This window comes from Cyrtonyx montezumae, unplaced genomic scaffold (assembly GCF_038088225.1).
Source record: "Cyrtonyx montezumae isolate F1298 unplaced genomic scaffold, pur_monq_1.0 scaffold_17, whole genome shotgun sequence".
Taxonomy (NCBI): Eukaryota; Metazoa; Chordata; class Aves; order Galliformes; family Odontophoridae; genus Cyrtonyx; species Cyrtonyx montezumae.
This window is the reverse complement of record NW_027071903.1, coordinates 15,445,122-15,465,532: the sequence shown is the minus strand read 5'-3', so window position 1 is coordinate 15,465,532 and position 20,411 is coordinate 15,445,122. Positions and strand designations below refer to the sequence as shown.

At 48.2% G+C, this 20,411-nt stretch overlaps 1 protein-coding gene across 1 annotated transcript; it reads left to right on the top strand.

The window, feature by feature from the left end:
* Positions 1–151: 151 nt before the first annotated feature.
* Positions 152–20,200, top strand: RFWD3 (ring finger and WD repeat domain 3). The gene is made up of 13 exons (XM_065733466.1): positions 152–188; positions 1,954–2,338; positions 3,621–3,838; positions 5,575–5,675; positions 5,761–5,961; positions 8,030–8,121; positions 9,683–9,797; positions 13,862–14,090; positions 15,191–15,341; positions 16,277–16,453; positions 17,327–17,541; positions 17,735–17,952; positions 19,325–20,200. The coding sequence occupies exons 2-13, from the start codon at positions 1,956–1,958 to the stop codon at positions 19,466–19,468; spliced, it is 2,244 nt and encodes a 747-aa protein (XP_065589538.1). The 5' UTR covers positions 152–188; positions 1,954–1,955; the 3' UTR covers positions 19,469–20,200.
* Positions 20,201–20,411: the final 211 nt, after the last annotated feature.

Sequence of the window (20,411 nt, the reverse complement as noted above, 5' to 3'; positions counted from 1 at the left end):
CTCTCTTCTCTCTTTCCTCTTCTCCTCCACCGTCCTGTCCCCGGGGCAGACCGACAGAGCGCTCGACCAATGAAAAGTCTCTCGGTGTTCAGCTCGCCCAATAGAAAAGGCGGAAGAGGGGGCGGCGGGCCAATAGGGAGGAGGGGGCGGGGCGGCGCGCAGCTCGAGCGGCTGTGGGCTGCCGTACGGTGAGCGGGGCGGCGGCGCGGCCGGGCGGGATCGGACTGGGCCAGGCCGGGCCGGGCCGGGTCGCGTCGCGTCGCGTCGCGTCGCGTCGCTCTTCCTCTCGTTCCTTCCCGCGGTTCGGTTGACCTCGGCAGCGCTGCCTTTGGGACGGTGCCCCGGGGTTGGGCCTGGGGCTGTCGCGGGAGGGCCTTACCTCCGCGGGGCGCGGATCCCCGTGGGGCGAAGGCCCCGAACGGCGCTCGCAGTTCCGCAGTGCTGAGGAGTTCTTTGCGTTGTGTTGGTCCCCGTGTCCGACAGCTGCAGCGCACGGATGGGGTCCGTCCGCCAGGGGAAGCTGCTGCTGCTCCAGCCGCCGTTCTGCCCCGATCCCGCCGACCTGGGCCTGAGGAGCTCCGCCAGAGCCGCCTTCCGCCCGTAGGCACGGGCTGACGGTGCCGAGCAGGTGGTTCCCGCGGGGCGGCACTGACCTCTGCCCTTCTGGGAAGGCACTGAAGTTTCACGGTGGAAATCCCAACGTTAACGGCTTTCCGAAGGAGTCCCGAGGGTTGGCTAGCTCTGTGCGGTGGTTTAGTGCTTCCGCGGTGAGGATAAGAGGGGTTTGCACGCGGCAGACTTAACGTGAATCTGAGTTTGGGGCTCGGGAAGCAGGGCTGCTGTAATTGTGGCTGTGAATTGTCAGGTGGGATGTGGGGCTCGGTCTCCTTTCTGGCCTAATTTAAGCTGAGGTATTGGTTGTTAGGAAAAACCTCTTCTCCCGAGGAGCAGTGAGGCACTGACACAGGGAGTGGGGGAGTCACTGTTCCTGGGGGTGTCCCAGAGCCGTGGGGGTGTGGCACTGAGGGACGTGGGCAGGTGGGGCGGGCTGGGATCTGAGAGGTCTGTTTCAACTGTAGCTGTTCTATGAAATAGTAATTAAGGTAGTATTATAAAATGATTACTAAGAGTTTATTAAAAAGTTTATCAAAATCTGTTAATATATCCACCTCTTGTAGTTCCTGCATATTTTTTTCTAGTTATTCACTGTACTGAAAGCACTCTTTTCTTTGCTTGCACAGTGCCTACCTTGAAAAGTTTGTGTGTGTGCTTTGGGCTCTTAAGTAATGCTGAAAGTCTGCTATCCCCAAGGCCTTTCAGATTTGTGGTTGCCAAAACACGTGGGAGGCAAATGACCATTGTTGGGTTGCAGGGTTTAATCTATCTTCCCCTCAAAAAGATTTTTTCTTTTGAGTGCTTTCATTTGTTTATGAAATATATAAATACTTCATGAAATAATCTCGGAGTTTTTTATGTTGTAAGACTGCCTGCAAAGGTTTGGATGCTCTACAGAGCTTGTTTCTGGCTGTGTTAGTGTTTCTGCAGTGGTTTTTATATGGAGAATCTCTCAGATATCTCCAAACTCTTCTCTCCACGATCCTAATGCATTTACTGTCAAGTGATAGTACGAGAAATCCTGAACTTTCTGCCCTCATCTGAAGGTTTGCTTAATGGAGTTTTGCACTGTGCATTTGATGCTAGCTGCTGCTGAGCTAAAGGCTTCAGATGAAGGACTCAGGAAGGTGCTGCTGGCTATGCCAGCTCGCATACATGCATCTACTTGAGGCAGTCTGTCTCTGCTGCGTGTCAAAGGCAAAAGGACAACTTGTCCCTTCAGTCTGAATTCTGAAGGCTTTTGTAGTCACTGCCTGCTGCAGCCAGATCTTGCTGCCATCGGGGTGCAAGTAGGGTGCAGGCTTGCAGATGCTTATAGTTTTCTTCTAATTTTGACAGAAATGGCTCAGGAAGAGATGGAAGTTGATCTCCAACCGGTGGTGAATTACTCCCTAGAGAACCAGGGGACGCTTTCTGCAGAGCCCGCTGCGCACACAGCGCTGTCCTCCCAGGCTCCAGTGCTCAGCAGCGGGGGAGCCGGCGCTCTCGTTCTTTCTGACGATGAAGCTGTCACCACATCGACTGTTGATGCCACGAGGGAAGCAGCTGCTGCTCCTGACCAGCAGGCGAATCCTTCCTCAGCTCTCGTCGGGCTGCTGAGGCTGCAGGGGGCGTCCGATCAACACCAGCCGCTGCCTGGGCCACAGGTCACACAGCGCCCGCGGGTGCGAAGGGCTCGCAGGCAGCCGAGGGTCGGTGGTTCCCAGAGGACAGGCAGTGCCAGGTAAAGCAGAATTGAAGCTGGGCCTGAGCTGTGCCCTTAGCAGCTCTGACACTGCTTTAAAACTGCCTTGCTTCCTGGCTTGTAGAGCCCAGCTGGGTCCAGGTGTGAGTCTGAGGCCAAATTCTGGGCACGTCACAAATGTTTTCATCCGGTGATGTCTTTGCTTTTTGTTAAATGAACCCCCTCCTCAGTTCTTCTGTTGGCAATATTGTTGTTGACTTGAGCACTTCAGCACTTTCCAATGAGCAGAGCTGCTCCTACCATTCCCCTGCTCTGCCAGATTCCTGCTGGTGCTTCCTGCAGCAGAGCTGACTCTCAGCAGTCCTGGCCAGCATTTAGCTCAGTGGAGCTTGTGCTCTCTTCTGCATTTCACCTTTGATTTGAGGATTGCTTAATTAGATGATAGTTACTGTAGAAACTTTTGTAAAAATGCAAACTGTCATTTTTTTCTGTGATTTTTTTTTGTCATCTTCAAGTTAAAATCCTGTGTGTAGGGCTGTTAGTGATGAGTTTAAAAGGTGATGAGTGGGTGTGCTCCCCAGCTAGAAAGAAGTCCCTCTTTCTGGTTTGTTTAGTTTCTGTCTCATCTTTGTAGCTTTTGCAAATGCCAAGGGTGAAGTTATAATTAACTGGAGTGCTGCCTTGAAATTCAGGCAGACCAAGATCTCCTCTCCTCCTCGATGATTAAACATTGCTGTACTGTTTGCCCGTGGATTGCTTGTGAAAGTCACTGTAGTTCTTGGGGCTAGAAGCAACCTAGCAAAAGTTCCTTTGAATGCGAAGGATAATTGAGATGATAGCTGGGTTGATGTGGGAAGAGGGAGGATGTTACTTTCCAGGGATGAAGTTCCTGCAGACAGGAAAGGGGGAAGGTGGGCAGACTAGGTGCTGTGCAGTCAGAGGAATGAGGCTTTGATGCAGGCCTCCTATATCTGAATTAGATATCTGATATCTAATTTTCTCTGGTGGGGAGGGAAGCAGGTCTGTGTTGCAATTGTAGTTAGTGTAGGAGTTCCATAGGCTTTAGTGAGTAGTGCTCAAATCTCTGCTTTTTTTTCTCTCCAACCCCACCAAGGGCTGCTGTGAGACATTGCTGACTGCCCATGAAGTAGGGAATTGTGTGGCATTGCCTCTTTACCAGCACAGGTCTATCTTAATAAATTTGATATTCTCCTACCTGCCACTAGAGCCTGTGAGATTTTCTGTGAGCAAGCTGGGGCAGCACACCAACAAGTCTACCTGAAATAACTGCGACCTCTATTTCTTCCTTCTGTGGATGCAGGGCAGCGTTGGACAGTTACTTTCAGATCAGCAGGACCCAAGAGCCTGCTGCAGTACCAGCTTCACATCCAGAGTCCTCGCATACCCTGAGGAGCAGTCAGGAACACAGGTCAGAGATGGTGGAATTGCAGTCAGGTGAGTCTGGCAGCAGCACTTCTGAGGAGGAGGAAGAGGAGGAAGAGACTGCGGCGCCGCAGACACCTGCAGCAGCTAGCTCAGGTTTGTGCTTTGTTTGTGCTGCGTGGATTTCTAATTTCAGAAACTTATTGTGCTGCTTCAGAACTCAGCAGGGAAATGCTCTCGAGCTTCACAGCAGCCCGTGCTAAGAGATCATTATGCCCACAGCTGATGGGGGCAGGTTGCTGCCACGGGGCTTTCTGGCAAGCAGCTCCTGGAGGCAGTGACAGCCATGAGCGATTGTCGCTGTCATCTTAAATAGAATCTTTTTGCTATTTGCAGGCTGCTGCTTAGGAATAATCCTGGAAGTGTTCACAGTGACTTCAAACGTTGAGGTTATTGCTTAGAACATTTCCTCTGTTACCTGCTGTTGGGGAGTATTATTGAAGATGGCAGGTCACATCTCTGTTTGGAGTCCAGCAGGGCTTTTGCTTTTCAGAGAAGGGTCAGATTCAGGATATTTTACTTTAAACCAAAGTAAGAAAGAAAAAAAAGTGATTTTTCATTCCTGTAAGTCCTTGTGACGCTTAACTGAGGAGGTAGAAGTCAACAGCTTGGTCTTTTTCTTTCCTCAACTTTTTCTTCCTTGATTCAGACTTGGGTTCACAGGCTCTCATGCGTTTCAGTGACTCGGTTTGTGATGAGCATAACATCTTTTATGTAAGAGTGAATTTGGTAGTCGAGGTTATTGATGATTAACAAATATGAGAAAGGTATATATTTCTCATTGGCCTGTTTCTTAGAGAGTCCAGTCTCTAAGGAACATCCTTATGCTTCAGTCTGTTTTTGTTTTGTTTTTCATTAGCCAGCCTATCTTGGTGGGTTTTTTGGGGTGCATCTAAGAGCCCTCTTTGAGCAGATTAATTCCACTTGCTTTTAGCTGATCTTACACGTGACAGGCGCTCAAGCTGTTAAGTGCTGCCTAATATTGTGTGAACATATGCTCTGTGTTGGGTTTTCTGGAATCCCCTTGTCTTTTCTTGCTTATGTAAGCTGCTGATTGCTGTTCATCCCAGAGCTTTAGGGATTGAAAATACTACTAACACAACGCAGTGTTAGGTGATACCTCTCCACTGCACTGAGAATATCTGCCTCCGATACTAATTGTGGCTAATAACTCTTTTGTTTTGTCAGGAGGCTGAAGGAGATAGTGCTTTCTGCTCCTTTTTAGTATGCCATGGATGGTAATCCAAACATAGCTCTGCTGTGTGCCCGTGCTTCAACAGAAGGGCCAACAGGCACACCACAGAAACATATGGCCCAGCAGAGCTGGTAGTTCAGATAACCACTAGCTGGAAAACTGCTTAAGTCAGGGTGAGTGGACAGACAGCATATGGTAAATGCCTCCTTGGCACATGAAATATTCGTGCTTAGATCCTTTGGTGAAGTAACTTCTCTATGTTGTGCTCAGAGAAAGACAGATACCAACGATGCAGGTCTGTATCCTTACTTCAGCCTAAGCTGTATTTGTTCCTAGCAAGTCAGAGAAGCCTTGATAACAATGGCTGTCTTCTAAAGCTCTCCTTTGCTACCGAATGTGCTGGGATTCTGCATCTTTCTGTCAACGATGACAGAGTTCTCCAGCACTACAATTGTTGAACAAAAGAGCTTAAACTTCAGCTGCCTGACCTGTGCCCAGGTTGCTGGTCTGAAGCTCTGTGTGTAACCCATGCCATTGTCACCCTGCTTGTATCGATGCTGCGACGATTATGGATCAAGTCAAGCAGACCCCTCTTCTCCCATAGGTATCAGTTTATTTAAGCAATGGTTTTTTTTAGTTGCCAGTCAGGATGAAGCAGAGCTGCATCAAACTCTGCCTCAAGTTCCTGTGGAACGTGAAAGTCATGAAGATGAGGAATTTGAAGCCCAGAAAAAACAGGTGAGGTGACCTAAGTGCCTTTGGAGGCAGACTGCATATCGTAAAAGCTGCGTTTGCCTACAGAAAGTTTATTTTTTAATCTCAGAGAACTCCACTGGAGAAACAGGAGCCACCAATTCCTTCTGCACCACCGGAGGCCGAGGAGGAGGGGGACACCTGTGCCATCTGTTTTGAGCCATGGACCAATGCTGGGGACCACCGTCTGTCAGCCCTGCGGTGTGGACACCTCTTTGGTTACACTTGCATTGACAGGTGGCTCAAGGGACAGGCAGGGAAGTGCCCCCAGGTAAAGAGGGAGTTCACCTGTGGTGGGGAGAACTTGCTGTTGGGAGACTCGTGCTGCAGGCGTGGTTGCCATAACTGTTACAGCTACTTGCTCTACGGAGAAACCACTCATGCCTGCTGTCAGAAATAACAAAAATCACAATTATTTTGATGCATCTGGCCCAGGCACAGCTACCAAGTGCTTCAAGGGAAAGATTCTGACATGGATTTTTTCCCCTGAAGTAGAGTGTTTGTGACTAGCAGACTCAGAAGCTTGCTAGTTTGAACTCAACCTGTAATTGGTTTCAGAGCACTGTGCAGTTCCTGGAGTGTGGGAACACCAGACAGATTCCTAGAAGCAATTAAGCGTGAAGAATGCACTATTGGACTAGAAATCTGTTTGAGAACCATTTTCAGTAGGTTTAACTTCTATTTTCGGACTGCATCTGGTTTTGCCTAAAAATCAGGTGAGTTTCAGAGTGAACTGAGAAACAGGCCACATCCTTTAATGTACAGTGGTAGATCTGCTTCTCAGGGTCCTTCTTTCTGCTTTTGCTTCTGTGGGTAATACTGATCTGATTTTGATCAGGTCTTTGCTTTTCTAACTGATTTTTTTTTTCCAGAAATGAACGTTGACAAAGATAGGTCAGTGAGTACTGTGTAGATGGAGTTCTGTTCTCTTGCTTTCCCAGGCAGTGGCTGGAAGCTTAGCATTTCTTTGGCTGTGTCATTTTGAGAGCTTTCATGGTCTTGCTTGACTCTGTGCAGGATTCCCTCCTTGCATCAGAAGCTTCCTGTTGATGTGTGCTGTGATTAAGCCTTAATACCCACAGAAGAGGCTCAGACCTAACGTTGCTCATCTCTGACAATTGTGCATAAGCTTTTTGCCTGCTCTGTGCCCAGGCAGAGACCTTCTTTGCTCTTTGGAGCTTCGCTTTCTTCTTGAACCCTATCGATTTTGTAAGGGGTACCTTTTCTAATTTAATGTTTTTTTTTTTTTGGTGGGTTTTTTTTTTTGTTGTTCTTTTAATGTGATTGCTGAAAATGCCCTGTGAGAAGTCCCTGCTCTGGAGACAGTCTTGCAGCTACATCATCTTCCTTCATTTTCATTCGCAGTCCTTTGCAGCTGAGTGTTCTCTAAATGAATAGCACCAAGTTGCTGTGCGTGCCGCTCTGTATACTAAGTGGCTCGAGTGCAGTTACTGTGAAATTGCAGCATTCCTGATTCTGTTGGTGACAGCTGTTGGCTGCCAGGAGGGCTGCCTTAGCCACTCACTGCTCTGCAAAGCAGTTTTCTGAGGTGTGGGGGGAGTTGTCTGGTCTGAAACTGTCGCCCTTGGTTTCTTCATGCTGCTAAATAATACAGAAGTCTGCAGTTTAGGTGCACGTAGCAATTTAGCTATCCGTTGAGTTTACTTATCTCAGTGCTCACTGCCTCTTTTCTGATCACCTAAGGATGTTTGCAGACCAGATTTCAGATACTGTAATTTCTTACAGGTTCCAACTCAGGGAGGAGTTGTACCATGAAGTATGAACTGTGGTCATGGCAAGGTGCACAGAGCGATGGAAGCATCTCTCTCTGCTTCTATCACTGAAGTCAATGGAGTGTCAGTTTGATGCTGTTACAGGAATGCTCGTGTTGATTTGGGTCTGCAGGGTTCGATCAAAGGAATATGAAATGTAAATCACAGCTGGGAGTAGGCTCGGGTGTCCGGGTTCTGCTGTTGAAGCAGCCAGCCTTGATGCTTTCAAAGGTTTGGTTGTTATGCTGCTTTGGGTCATCTCTCCTCTTTTCTGTGGATTTTCTGACGGTGCTGAATTTCTGGTGCTTTAGCAAAATAAATGTAGTGGGAAACGGGCAGATGGATTCTACTGCACCTTCAGTAGTGCAGAGTCTGATCTGCTACTGCAGTCCACCCTCTGTCAGAGCTGCAGTGCCTGCAGGAAGGGCTGTCTTGCAGACATGCTGTGACACCAAGTAGGAAGTGCCTCCTTCAGAACTCCTAAGGATTTTCCCAAATAGTGCCTAGCAGTTTGTAGGGATGCACAGCCTGATTAGTGGCATTCTTGTATGTTATCTTTTCTTTCAGTGCAATAAGAAAGCAAAACGTTCTGACATCGTGGTCCTGTATGCTCGGACTCTGAAAGCTCTGGATACCAGCGAGCAGGAACGCATGAAGAGGTATGGAGTCACCCCAGCAGCCTCTGGTTGCACGTCAGGGGAAGCAGCAGCCTGGCTTTTACTTTATGCTTTAATTTCCTGTATTATCTAATACAGTTTGTGCATTCCCTTGGGGGTTATCACAAGTACGGCTGTCGTAGATCTTGCTGCGTTGTGTGTGCCTTACTTGTAAGGAGGAGTTTCTTTGGGAACAGGAAGATGGAGTTTGCACTCTGTGGCACTTGATTTGCAAAAGGTATCTTGTGCTGGATCCTGAAATGTCATCGCAGGAGAATGTGTGGTGTTGTTGCCAAAAAGCTGCATGTTGCTAATTCATCATTAGATGAGAAAAGCGAGGCATAATTAGAAATGCAAGGAGGGTGAATAACTGACCTTTTCTGTCATCTTTTCTGCATGCATTAAACAAGGTAATGTCTCCTATGAATCACTTTCCATCTTGCTTTGTCAAACTCTTCATGTAGCTTTACTTACAAAGGTCAGCAAGCATTACTATGACTCTACTCCTCCTTCCAACTTAAATGTAGACTTTTTTTCCTCTGAAAAAAGGAATAGTGGAAAAAGGGGTCTGAGTTTCTTTTTGCTAAGATGCTGTCACAGATACTATCCTGAAATTGCAAGGCTGCAGACTTCTGAGTTCCCTTGAATCTTGTAGTGAATAGAATTTAATTGGGTCTGCTGTAACATGTTCCTGAGCATAATGCTGGTCTTTCCACACTTTTCTGACAGAAACCTCCCCATCCTAGTCATTATTAATCAGAGATGTTCGAGGAATAACTGTCATGAGGGGAAGATACCTGTTCTGTCCAAATCACTGCTGCCTGATGGTGTTTGAACTGTGCCTTCAGGAGGGTCGCAGTTGCATTTGCTAGATAGATATGGCAAAACAAAGCATGGGAGAACCTGTTTTCAAATCCTCAGAAGGCGTTTGGGTGCTTAAATCTTGCCATTCCTCAGGTCGAGGTGACTGACTGCTGCATGTGTCTCAGGATGCTCCAGCTGCCCCCTTCCCACTTGCCATACATCTGTCTCCTGCCTGCTGTCCTGGCTGGGAGGCAGACAGCAATGAGTGCCTGTCAGTCCCTCTCACTTGCTGGCAGTGGCTGCTTTGTGGCACGTAGCCACGAGCAGAGGACAAATGTGGGCACTGATACATCAATATTGTTTGCACATAGCCTTGAGTTAGGTACGAGCTTATGGTTTTATTTGGAAGAGCCACCCTTTCGATTCTGGATGCCTGCAATGGTTCAGTACAGAGCTTTGTCTGTTTCTTATGCAACCAAGAAATAACGCTGTGAAGCTGCAGGGAAATGACAGAACTCTGTGCTTGATAAATGTGCGAGGCTAGGTCTGTGTGTTTTAGAGGTGCTTAGGCAAGCTAGATCTCCTGCACATAAACTGCTGAAGTAACCAGAGTGCTGCAGCTTTTGGAACGCAGGACGCAGTGTCAACACAGACCCAACATGCAGATAATTTTAAGGCATAGAAGTGTTTCTTCCCCCACCTCCTTCACCTGTTTGTTCGTGTAGCCCTGAGCTTTGCTGTTCTTCTCTCTCTCACCCAGCTCTTTAGAGAAGGAGCAGAGGTTGCGGCGGCAGGCAGAGCTGGAGTCAGCGCAGAGCCGGCTGCAGCTGCAGGTTTTGACAGACGAATGCAGCAAACTCCGTAAGCAAGTTCAGGTGGGTCTGACTCTCCTGATGCACAGAGGAATCCCTTTCTCTCCAACACATCTCGTGCTTGCTTCCTCACGGGAGGGAAGGCGGGCTTCCAGGTCTAGTAAGATTTGGTAAACTCAATTGGTCAATCATCCTCAACATCCCAGGCTAGCACACCTTGTGCTGACTTCATTTTTGCTTCCAAGACTTCAAGTCGCAGGTGTAGTGTAACAGTAGGTGCTCTTGGCTGCTGGTGTTGCAGGTTGCTCCTCAGATCTCTTGGTGGCTGCTGGCAAGGTCTGGTACTGCAGTGCCAAGTTTGCCCCCCTTATCTTTCTCTAACTGCACCAAAAAAATCTGTGGTGTGCTTGTTAGGTGATACATCATCATTGTATATATTGAAGTTTTTGATAAATAGGTCGTGAGGAAAGCATGATTGTGGCCATTTACAGGAAAAAAAAAAAAACATCAACCAAAACCCTAAATGTATTGCAAAGGCCAATCAAGACTGACCTAAGCACTTCCTGTACCGTGAGCCTGTCACTGTGGTCAGCTGGGCTTCTACAGCTGCTGAGAAGCACCTCTGTGCCCTTAGAATATACCAAAAAGAAGTGACTGGTTGCTAAACTGCAGCTTTCTTCCTGGCTCATGCAATGCTGTGGTATCTTGTGACCTGCCACAGCTGCTCTCATGGGACTTCTGTGAAGTTGTGGACCTTGCTGGAAGTTCCTGCTGTGAGTTGTCTGCTGTGTTGCATCAGCACTGAGTTTCACAGCTGGTTTGCTACGTTTTTGTTGCACAAAGTAGGTCATAAGTTGCCTAATCTCTCACTGTCTAGTAACTTGCTCAGTTTTAAGCTTTTCTCTACTTCTGGATCTTTCAAAGCTTTGGCTATTTATGTCTGTACATTAAGCAACATCCTTTTTTGCTGAAGTTTTTCCATGTGATGTAACCCGGGACTTTATAGACTGCTTCCCAAATTCCTGCATGAGGCTGTATGCTCATTAGGGTGCATGAGAGAACTGGTCTGCTATCAACTTTGGCTTAAGAAGGACACAAATAAGATAAAAGTGCAGGTCCATAGCATCTTCCCACAGTTCTTTAGGTGTTAGGTGATAGAGTATCCAGTCTAACTGAACTGAAGTCGCGTGTTATAAAGATTAAGTACCCTGTGTTCTTGAGCTCTATTTCAGTATTTATACTGCATTCATCACTGTCCCGCATCGCTTGATGTGAATGCTGGAAGCAATTTCAAGGTGGTACTTTATACTGTGAATGAACTGGAAGTAAAAACCAATTTGCTGGGGAGCCATGTATCAGTGGGAAGTGTGGATTATAATCCAAGAGTTTAGCAGCTTAATTCTGAGTGTGTGCTTAACTAATTCCTTAGTTTGTGAGAGGTCATCTGGAAAAGCAACTGCTTATGCAGAGTCGTTTAAATAGGACCCCTGGAGGCTTTCAGCCCAAGCCTTGCTGGGTAACTTCAGCCTCAGATTGGGTTGCTTGGGGCATCAGCATATCACTTTATGGAAGCAGACTGCAAAACCTCTCTGGACAGTGCACATTCAGAGGGATTTTCAAGTGGAAAAGTCCAGTTACACAAGGCTTCACTGCAAGAGTTGTGCTCACTGGTTGAACACAAACTTTGCTGTCTTAAGTCTTAGAGAAAACATAAGCCATCAGTTCCCCCCACAAAGCCCTCGTGTGAACCCTTCTTTGTTGGTAGCGTGCATGAGAACTGTACCTCACGTTACATTGCTTGTTATGACCCTCTTTGCTTTTATATGCTTTCCTTACACGAAGGTGAGCTCACTTCCACTTTCATAAGAAAGCGTGTATTAAAAATGCTGTGTTTCCAGGCTCCTTGGCTCAGGTTCAATGCCTGTAGTGCTGCACTGCAGCTGTAGGTTTGTAGGGTCACGCATTTATCTCTATTAAATGCAAATCTTAGGCTGTGTCGAGCAAGGGAGCAGGCATGACTTCTGTAAGAGGTTTGTGGGAGCACAGCCAAAGAGTGGCTGTCATCTGATAACTGCCTTTGTCTTTAAAGCTTTGTATCAGCTATTACAACCTTAACCTAATACTTGAAAGAAGGTTGGCTTCAATCTGTCGTAGCCGGTTGTTTTCCTTTCGTATTCATTGTCCTTTCCTATTTCTGCTCCTCGTGCATACTACTTCAGAAGATTTTTGCTGGATATCCTCTTCTGGAACAGCAGGTTGCCCAGTGATGTTGTGAATGCCCCCTCCCTGGAAGCTCTCAAGGCCGGGCTGGATGGGGCTGTGAGCAACCTGGTCTAGAGGGAGGTGTCCCCACCTACAGCAGGGGGTTGGAACGAGATGATCTTAAAGGTCCCTTCCAACACAAACCGTCCCATGATTCTTTCTCCAGCTGTTCCTTTGTCATAGCAGGAGCCAGGGAGACTGCACAGCATCTCAGAGGAAGCCATCAGCTTATCCTACCAAAAGCGTCTTCTTGAGCACAGTCAGCAGGGTTTGTTCTTTGGTGGTAATGTCTCCAGTTCCTGGTTCTGCTGGGTTCATCCTTTGGCTTTAAATGCAGCCATCATACTGATAGGCTTTGTGTTTTTAATTGCCTGCCTTTCTTTTTAATGAGGATCTTGGGAAAAATGGAAATGCTGAGTGCAGGTGGCAAGAAGAGTTTTATAAACTCCCCAGAGCAACAAGTATTTTTTAACCTCTTCTCATTTTCAGTGATGGTGGCATCTTTCTGTCTTTCACAAGTAAGGCTTGTTAATTTTTTGATGAAAAGCTGCTTTCTTGTAAGTTACCTGTGTACATGCTGACTGCTTACTCCAAGCCTGAAGCTACAGTTTCTGGTTGTCAGCATCCTGGCACCCTTACACCCCCTCTTCCTCTCCCAGTTTTGTCTTTTCTTGCTCATCTCAAGTCTCAGGTTCCATTTTTAGTCTCGTGGGGAATTTGGAATGCAAAAATTGGTTTGATGCAAGACAAGTCAGACCTGGAAGGCATCAGAGCTGCTCTCCTCTCGAGCAGTTTGCACGTTATGGGGCTTGGTGATAGCTGTTAATATAGAGCTTGATATTTGGTCTTGCCTCTTCAAGAACTCTTGCCTTTGCTTGTACATGAGTTAAGTGGTACTGGCTGGCTCAGTATTGAGGCTAGCTTGCAATCTATTAATATACTCATAATATTTCTCATGGTTCTCAATCGTTTAAAAGTTATGTGGTATTTGAAGCATAACCCAAGTTGCTCAGATAAGCAAGTAGCAATTTTAAGATATATCCTCTGTCTGATATCTTTGGGGTACTGAGCACTGCCTGGTTTTGCCCTTGGATCACAGCAAGTTGTCTCCAGGAAGTGTTTTGAGCTCTTAGAGGTGATGCAGATGTGGCAGTGCTACTCCTCACACAGCCACCTCACCCCTGGTGCTCTCTGTGGGAAGAGGAGCTGGGGAATGGCTTGTTTGTGGCTGGTGCTCTGATGGGAGGTGTCCGTGGCGAGGGCTTTGCTGAGCATCCTTGGGCATCAGCTGAGGTGGAGGGAGGCAGGGAGGAAGCAGAAAACAAGGTAGAAGCTCTTGAGAATTGTCATTCCTGGAATTTGCAGCCCAGGGTTTACAAGAACAGGGCTGTCTTCATTAAATAGAGGGTGTTGCAGGAAACAAGTCGGTCTGTGCTGAAACTGGAGGGTTTTTTTTTTTCTTCCTTTATGGGGTATTCTGGAAATTCTGGAAAATGCTTCTAATTGACTGTCTCTTGTGGCTCAGCTGCGTGCAATACTTGGCAGTTCATTCTCTTCTAAACAGCATTGATCTGGTAATAATTGTCATTGGCTTTTCTGTGTTGCCCCAGAGCCCTCTCTTCTAATACCTACAGTAACAGACTCCAAGCAGATTTGGCCAGAGCCTGCAGATCCCTTGAATGCATTTGTTGCTCCCGCAGTCAGGGCACTGGGATATGCAGCGTTTCAGAAGCAGTGTGGGGACAGCAGTCTGTATTCTCTCTCCTTCTCTGAGAACAGCAACACCTAAAGTACCTGGATCAGATAGCACGGGGTGCTACACCTCCAGCGGAGCGTTACAACTCTGAGCTCTCTTTTCTTTGCAGGAGCTGAAGGCTCTGGTGGCTCAGCACAGTGTGAATGCTTCGAAACAAGCTGGCAGCTCCCACACCTGCTTCCCAGGCAGCCTCCCCTCCAGCCAGAGCCAGCGCAAGTACCACCTGGAAAAGGTTTTTGTGGTGTCTCAGGCTGGGAACTGCAGGGTGATGGCATACTGTGACTCGCTGAGCTGTCTCGTGGTATCACAGCCTTCTCCTCAGTCTACTTTTATTCCTGGTAAACGAGCAAGTTGAGATCTGGGGGATTGTAAGCAGTGTTAATTTACAAATGTTACGTGTTTTCTTGCTCCCTGTGCCCTCTCCCTCTGGCTTTACCTTTGCATGTGCTATATAAATGGGAAGTACTCACAAGTCAGTCTCTGGTCTGTGCTTTTGCTTTGGTGACCTCTGCCTAGAGGGATGACCTGTGACTCCCCTCGGATCCTGGCAGAGGCTCTCTAGCTTTTCTGCTCAGGTGCCACATCCACAGCAGTGTCAAAGAGGTCAGCACATGAGGGCAGGCAGATTTGCTCCTGATGTGTGAGCAAGGACTGCTCCTTGTGTTGCAGGTGGACCGACCTGCGTGCTGTCAACTAATTTATTTCTAGAAGAAGACAGACTTAGTATGGATGGTAGGAGCATTGCCCTGCAGTGTGGGAGCAGGAGGCCAAGAAGCATGGGCAGCGCTGTTCCTGTCGAGCTGCTCTGGCTGGGGCATGTGAACTGCAACCTGGTTTTGTGCCAGCTTCCTGTCCCAGGGAAATAGATGGAGCGTTAGGAGTCTGAGAGCCTTTATTTGCAAAGCACTTTCTGAATGGTGAAGCTTGGTTTAATCTCCAAACCATTAACCAAATAATGTGCCTTATCTCAACGTAAGAGAGTTCCTCTCGCTGTATTCAACTCAGCACTTCTTTGGAGCCAGGGAGTGACTCTCTGAATGGAGGCTTTGTGGCACGCAGGTGAAGTTCACCTGTAAGCATTTTCTGCTGTGACTTGTTCTCTTAAACTGCTGTGTAATCCTACTGCGTGTGCTTAGAAGGAACTGACTGCAGAGCATCAGCAGCTCGTGTACTGAGCACTGTAGCACTAATGCTGGGCTTGCTCTTGCTGGCTTGGACACTTCAGGATTTTATGCTGTTGCTGTTTGAACTTAATAATGATCTGTGGTAGTTCTTACTCAGAATAGCAAATAAACTGGATGTGTTCACCCCACCACAGGCTTTAATATGGGGATTGTAGATCAGAGTTGCTAGTTCTGGGCTCCTCAGCAGATGCTGGTAGGTGCCCTGCCTCACGCACAGGCTGCTTCACAATAACATGCATTATCCTTCTCGTTAGGCTGCGGTGTGAAGATGATGAGCGTGGCTAACCTGAGGAGCAGTCAGTACATCCCCATCCACAGCAAACAGATCCGGGGGCTGGCTTTTGGCACTCGTGCAGATGGCTTGTTGCTGTCTGCTGCTCTGGACAGCACTCTCAAACTCACCAGGTGAGCCCTGCTGGGGGAAGCAGTGTTTCCCAGCTGTTTAGCTCTGTGTGAGGGGATTGGATCCTGTAATTGTTTTGTAGCAATTGCTGTTCTGCACTTGATTTTCTGTTACTGCAGTGAAATGTAGAGCATGGGAACTTGTGGAGCATAATGCAGAAACAGTGTTTAGGTTGAGCACTTTGCTCTCTGCGCTGATGTTGGCTTCTCTGATAAACTCTTGCAGAGTTTATCTGGGATACCAAGTGTATGCACAGCATTGTTGAGCATGTACTGCAGGAACACAGGTGCTCTAGAGCTAGCAGAGACTTAAAGCAGCAGGTTGGAGACAGTTATGCAGAGAGTGAGAGGCGTGTTTCCATTCCTGGTGGAGTTTTCAGCATATGAGTGTGTGTTTTCTTGCAACTCTGTGCTGCCCTTCAAGCTTAAGCTAATTCAGAACCCCCTGATAGTTCTCTCCAGCCATGTCTTTGTTCCCCTTATACTCAACAGTACTGTCCCTTCCATGAAAGAGGGAAATAATAAATGAGAATCTGAAGACGCAAGCCCTGTGATTTTAGGAATAAGCAGTACTGTGGGATTACAATAGAGGGTTTCTCCTGATTGTTTCCAGAAAAGTGACTTAGATTTCTCTTTCCTATAAGGCAGCTGAGATTCTGCTCTGAGATTTCCATCCCCAGTCTCTGGAAAATCAATCTAGAAGAGGAAGCATCACCCTGGAAGAATGGCAATCCCCTTCACAAACAAATACGAAAGGGATTATTCTATCTAGATATGCAGAGTGGTGTGTAGAGTATAGGAGTAGTAACTTAGAACTCAATCTAAGGAGATAGGCTTATTTTAAAGACTTAAAAACTAGATTTGCTTTCTGTGGTTGCTCTACTTTCTTGACAGTAGGTGTTGTGCGAAGGACCACCAGTTTGTTTTCTCTCCTGCAGCTTGGCAACAAATACTGTGGTACAGACATACAATACTGGCCGCCCTGTCTGGAGCTGCTGCTGGTGTCTTGATGATACAAATTACATCTATGCTGGGTTGGTCAACGGCTCCATCATGATATATGATCTGAGAGACACCAGCTCCCACGTCCAGGAACTAGTTCCTCAGAAGTCCAGGTATGGTGTAAGGATTTGTCGCTCCTCTGTGCAGGTGTGTGCATAGCTCCCTCTATAAATCGTACAGCAGTTGTAATCCTCGGATTGTTTTTATGTGAATCTGTCGTTCAAAAACTCAGGCTTGGCAAAATGTGAGGAGTGTCTTTTAAGGTGCTGTGGTACAGCGAATAGTTGGTGTGGGTACTTGGCCAGCACATCTCACTAAAGCATAGAGCCATCAGAAATGGAAATCAGAAGCACCAGTTGTACAGCTGAGCAGCTTGGTTTTGGAGCTGGGTTTAATGTCTCCTTTGAAAAGGACAAATTACAAAGAGGTACAGGACTCTGTCCCTTCCTTCTCCTTGACTCACAAACACCGATTCAAGAGCGTATCTCAGGACTTCCTGCAAGCTCTGCAGACTTGGCCTGTCTGTCTGTTCTGACCTTCACACTGCCCAAAACAATCACAAGCTTTAATGCTTTAACCAGGATTTAATGCAAGGCAGGATGAGATGGGCGTTGGTTTTGCCACGCTGCTGATGACCATCCTGAGCATGTTGCTTTTGTCTCTTGGCGTGCCCCTTCAGTGAAGGAAGGGACTCACAAGTAAGTTCTCTACTGCTGACTGGTGAAGCCTGCTGTCCCGTTCGGAGCGTGAAAGCTGCGGATTGTAGTACACGTGGTGTATGCTGTATGATGCCTGTTTAAAGCAGGAGGCAGTAGTCCTGCTGAATTCTGTTTATCCACCTCAGATCCGCTGGGGTTCCTTCCTTCCCTGAGGGTTGTTCCGTAGCCTGCCTTGTGTCCTTCCTTTGTGGGAGCTCTAGAATGGTGAAGCAGAATGCCAGCATGACTGCAGCTGGCAACACTGACTCTTGCCAATTGCATTTTCAGGTGTCCCATGGTATCGCTGTCTTACCTGCCTCGAATGGCCTCAGCCTCCTTTCCGTATGGTGGAATACTGGCCGGGACCTTGGAAGGAGCCTGCTTCTGGGAACAGAAGGCTGGGAGCTCCTACCGGCCCCACCACCTGCTGCTGGAGCCAGGGGGATGCATTGACATTCAGACAGAGGCCAGCACACGGCACTGCCTCGCAACATACCGGCCCGGTAAGTAACAGCGTGCACCTGCAGCGTGCTTTTGTTGGTTGGTGCTCTGTCCAGATGTACTTGTTGGTTCACCAGCAGCTTTGGAGCTGAGCACCTGCCTGAAAGGAGGTAGCTGCAAGGTGGCTTTGCTCGTCTTCCTATACTTGCACAATTAAAAGATGCAGCCCTTGAAAAATTTACTTTTGCCATGCAGGTAAAAATAACCCATGCGTGCGTTGTGTCCTGATGGAGCTGACCTGCAGCCCGCTCACAGAGGCCCCTGAAGATGTGGTGTGCTCTTCTAATCCCATTCAGACGTTCAGTGCTGGACCCACCTGCAAGCTGCTGGTCAAGAATGCCATTTTTCAGAGCCCAGAGGAGGATGGCAGCATGTTTGTGTGTGCTGGTGATGAGGCATCTAATTCTGCCATGGTATCTCCTGTCATTTTCAGTGTGGTGGATTTTATTGCAGTTCTTTGGGAGAGAAGCTTTATTGCTCACAGCACTGATGTGTTTTTGGTGGGAATTACCTTGTCACAAGCACTGCCCTGTGCTTGCCTGTAGCAGATGCTACTGATAGCGTGGATATTGGCCAATATCAGCATGTGCTCAGCATCCACCGAGGGGAATGTAGGCAGCCAACCCCTGTTGTTTGCCAGAGGAATGTAGTTGGGCTTGTTGCAACTGAGCAGTATAATGTTATTGCAGTAACTGAGCCCTGGTGGGATAGCTGAATGCCAAGTGCTGTGAGGGGTGGACACAGGCTTGTTAGGGAGGAGGGGAGATGGGCGAAGTCTCGTCCTTGTGGAGAAGCAGCTGAGGTACAGAGGGTGACAGCAGGCTGTGTGAGAACTGATGAGCTAGGGTCCAAGGGTAGGCATTGTGGTGGGAGTCTGTTACCCAAACAGGCTGTGAAAGCAGACAAAGGCTTCTTTGAGGAGCTTGAGGAAAGCCTCCAGACCCTGGCTTTAGGGAGGTGTGAACTTGACTGACACTTAGTGGAAGGGTACAACAGTGAGATGCAGGCAACCCAGAGTGTTTCTGGAGTGTGTCAGGAACAACTGCTTAACAGAGGTGTCGGATGAGATGATGTTTTCTTAAGTCTGCTCAGCAAACAAGAAAATAATATATGTGGAAATCAGCAGCAGCCTTTGCCACGGTGACTGAAACAACAGATTTCAAGATCCTGAAGGAAGTAGGGAAGGTGATAAGCAGAATACGGAGCATTTAGAAGAGGCACGTTTGGCTTTTTCAGGGCCCTGGTAGGAGTGATTTGGTGGAGGCAGTTCTTCAGGACAAAGATGGTTGAGAGTGGCACCGTTCTGGTGCCTCCTCCCCGCGTGAGAGCTGTCTGCATCAGTACTCAGTAAAATAAGCAGACAGATCAGGAGAATGGCTTGAACAAAGGAGGAGCTTGCAACTGAACCTCAGAGCAAAGGGGCCGCCAGGTGGGGTGCAAACCACTAAGCTTTAGAGCACGAGGATCCAGCTGTCTAGACCATAACATCCCAGCTTGGGAATGCTAGACTGTGTCAAAACCTTTGCTGCAATCAAGGTAGGTTACAGCTGCTGCGTGCCCCTCGTCCTCAGATCTGGACATTTCCTGAGGGCAGGCAGGTTGGCTGAGCGTGATTTACCCGCGTGAGGTCTGTGCTGGCAGTGCAAAGCTGGAGCCAGGTGCTTACAGATCTCCCAGGGAGGCTGGAGGTAGTGTTTGCTGCTTTGGGGTGCTTATTTTCTTTGGAGCTGAGCTGCATTTTGGGTGGGGGATGAGAACCCTGTGGTCATGTTTTCTGTCCCACAGCTCTGGGATGCTGGCAGCGGCTCCTTGCTGCAGAAATTGCAGGCTGACCTGCCCGTGCTGGACATCTGCCCCGTGGAGGTGAACCAGACCCACCTGCTGGCCACTCTGACGGAGAAGGCGGTGAAGCTCTACAGGTGGCAGTGAGCGTGTCGCTGCAGTGCCCGCCACGGGGGCTTCCCAGGTGTGCTGCTGGTGGGCCCCACAGCAACAACACAGTCCCACACTCGGCTGTCCTGCACGTGCTGCTTGCAGGAGGCAGGAGCTGCAGCAGCACCTATCTGGCAGCAGTCAGGAACTGGGACACGGAGGTGCCTGAGGTGCTTCCTGTCATCCTCCATCCTCCTTTTTAGGTCTGTCATTATTTCTTCATTGGTCAATTTTCTACAGTGAAGCTCAGCGAGCTGCCTCAGCACAGCAATAATTCTTGGCCCGTCTCCAGCACGTGTTGCTGCGCTTTTTCCAGTGTGAATATATTAGAGGGATTTGCGAATCTCTTCTACGAATCAGCAGAACAAAAGGAACTCGAAGGCCTGCGATTCCCACTGTGCTCTCACACGGAGCCCTGCTGTGATTTCTGGGTGCGATGCTGGCACCTCACCGGTGCTGCTGCTACTTGGTGTAAAAGCAGGTTCACTACTTCAGAGAACATATCTCCATGTTTGTTGTTTGAAGGCACAGGGCAGAGGCAGTTGGCAGTTCCCAAGGAGAGTGTGTAGGGTGTGTTGTGGCCACGAGGAGAGCAGGCCTGATAAATCTGCAGAGGCAATGTTTTATTTTCTCTCCCTGTGAGCGTATATTGTTTGCACTGGAGTTCTTTGTCCCCATCTCCCTCTCTCTTCCTCCTTTACCTTGCTGCTGACATCCAGGCAAACCTGGGCAGTGGAAAAAAACTCAAATAACCCCACTCCCCCTCACTTTTATTTTGGTATTGCTTGCACTGCTGGCTGCTGTGGTCTGTGTGTCCTTCCTTGAAGGCACTGATGCACTAAAACAGCCCGTACTGTGCAGGGGAATGCTGGCTCTTCCCCTGTAGCACATCAGAGGGACTGCCCGTGGGGCTCTGCCCTGCCTGGTGAAGTATTCTTGA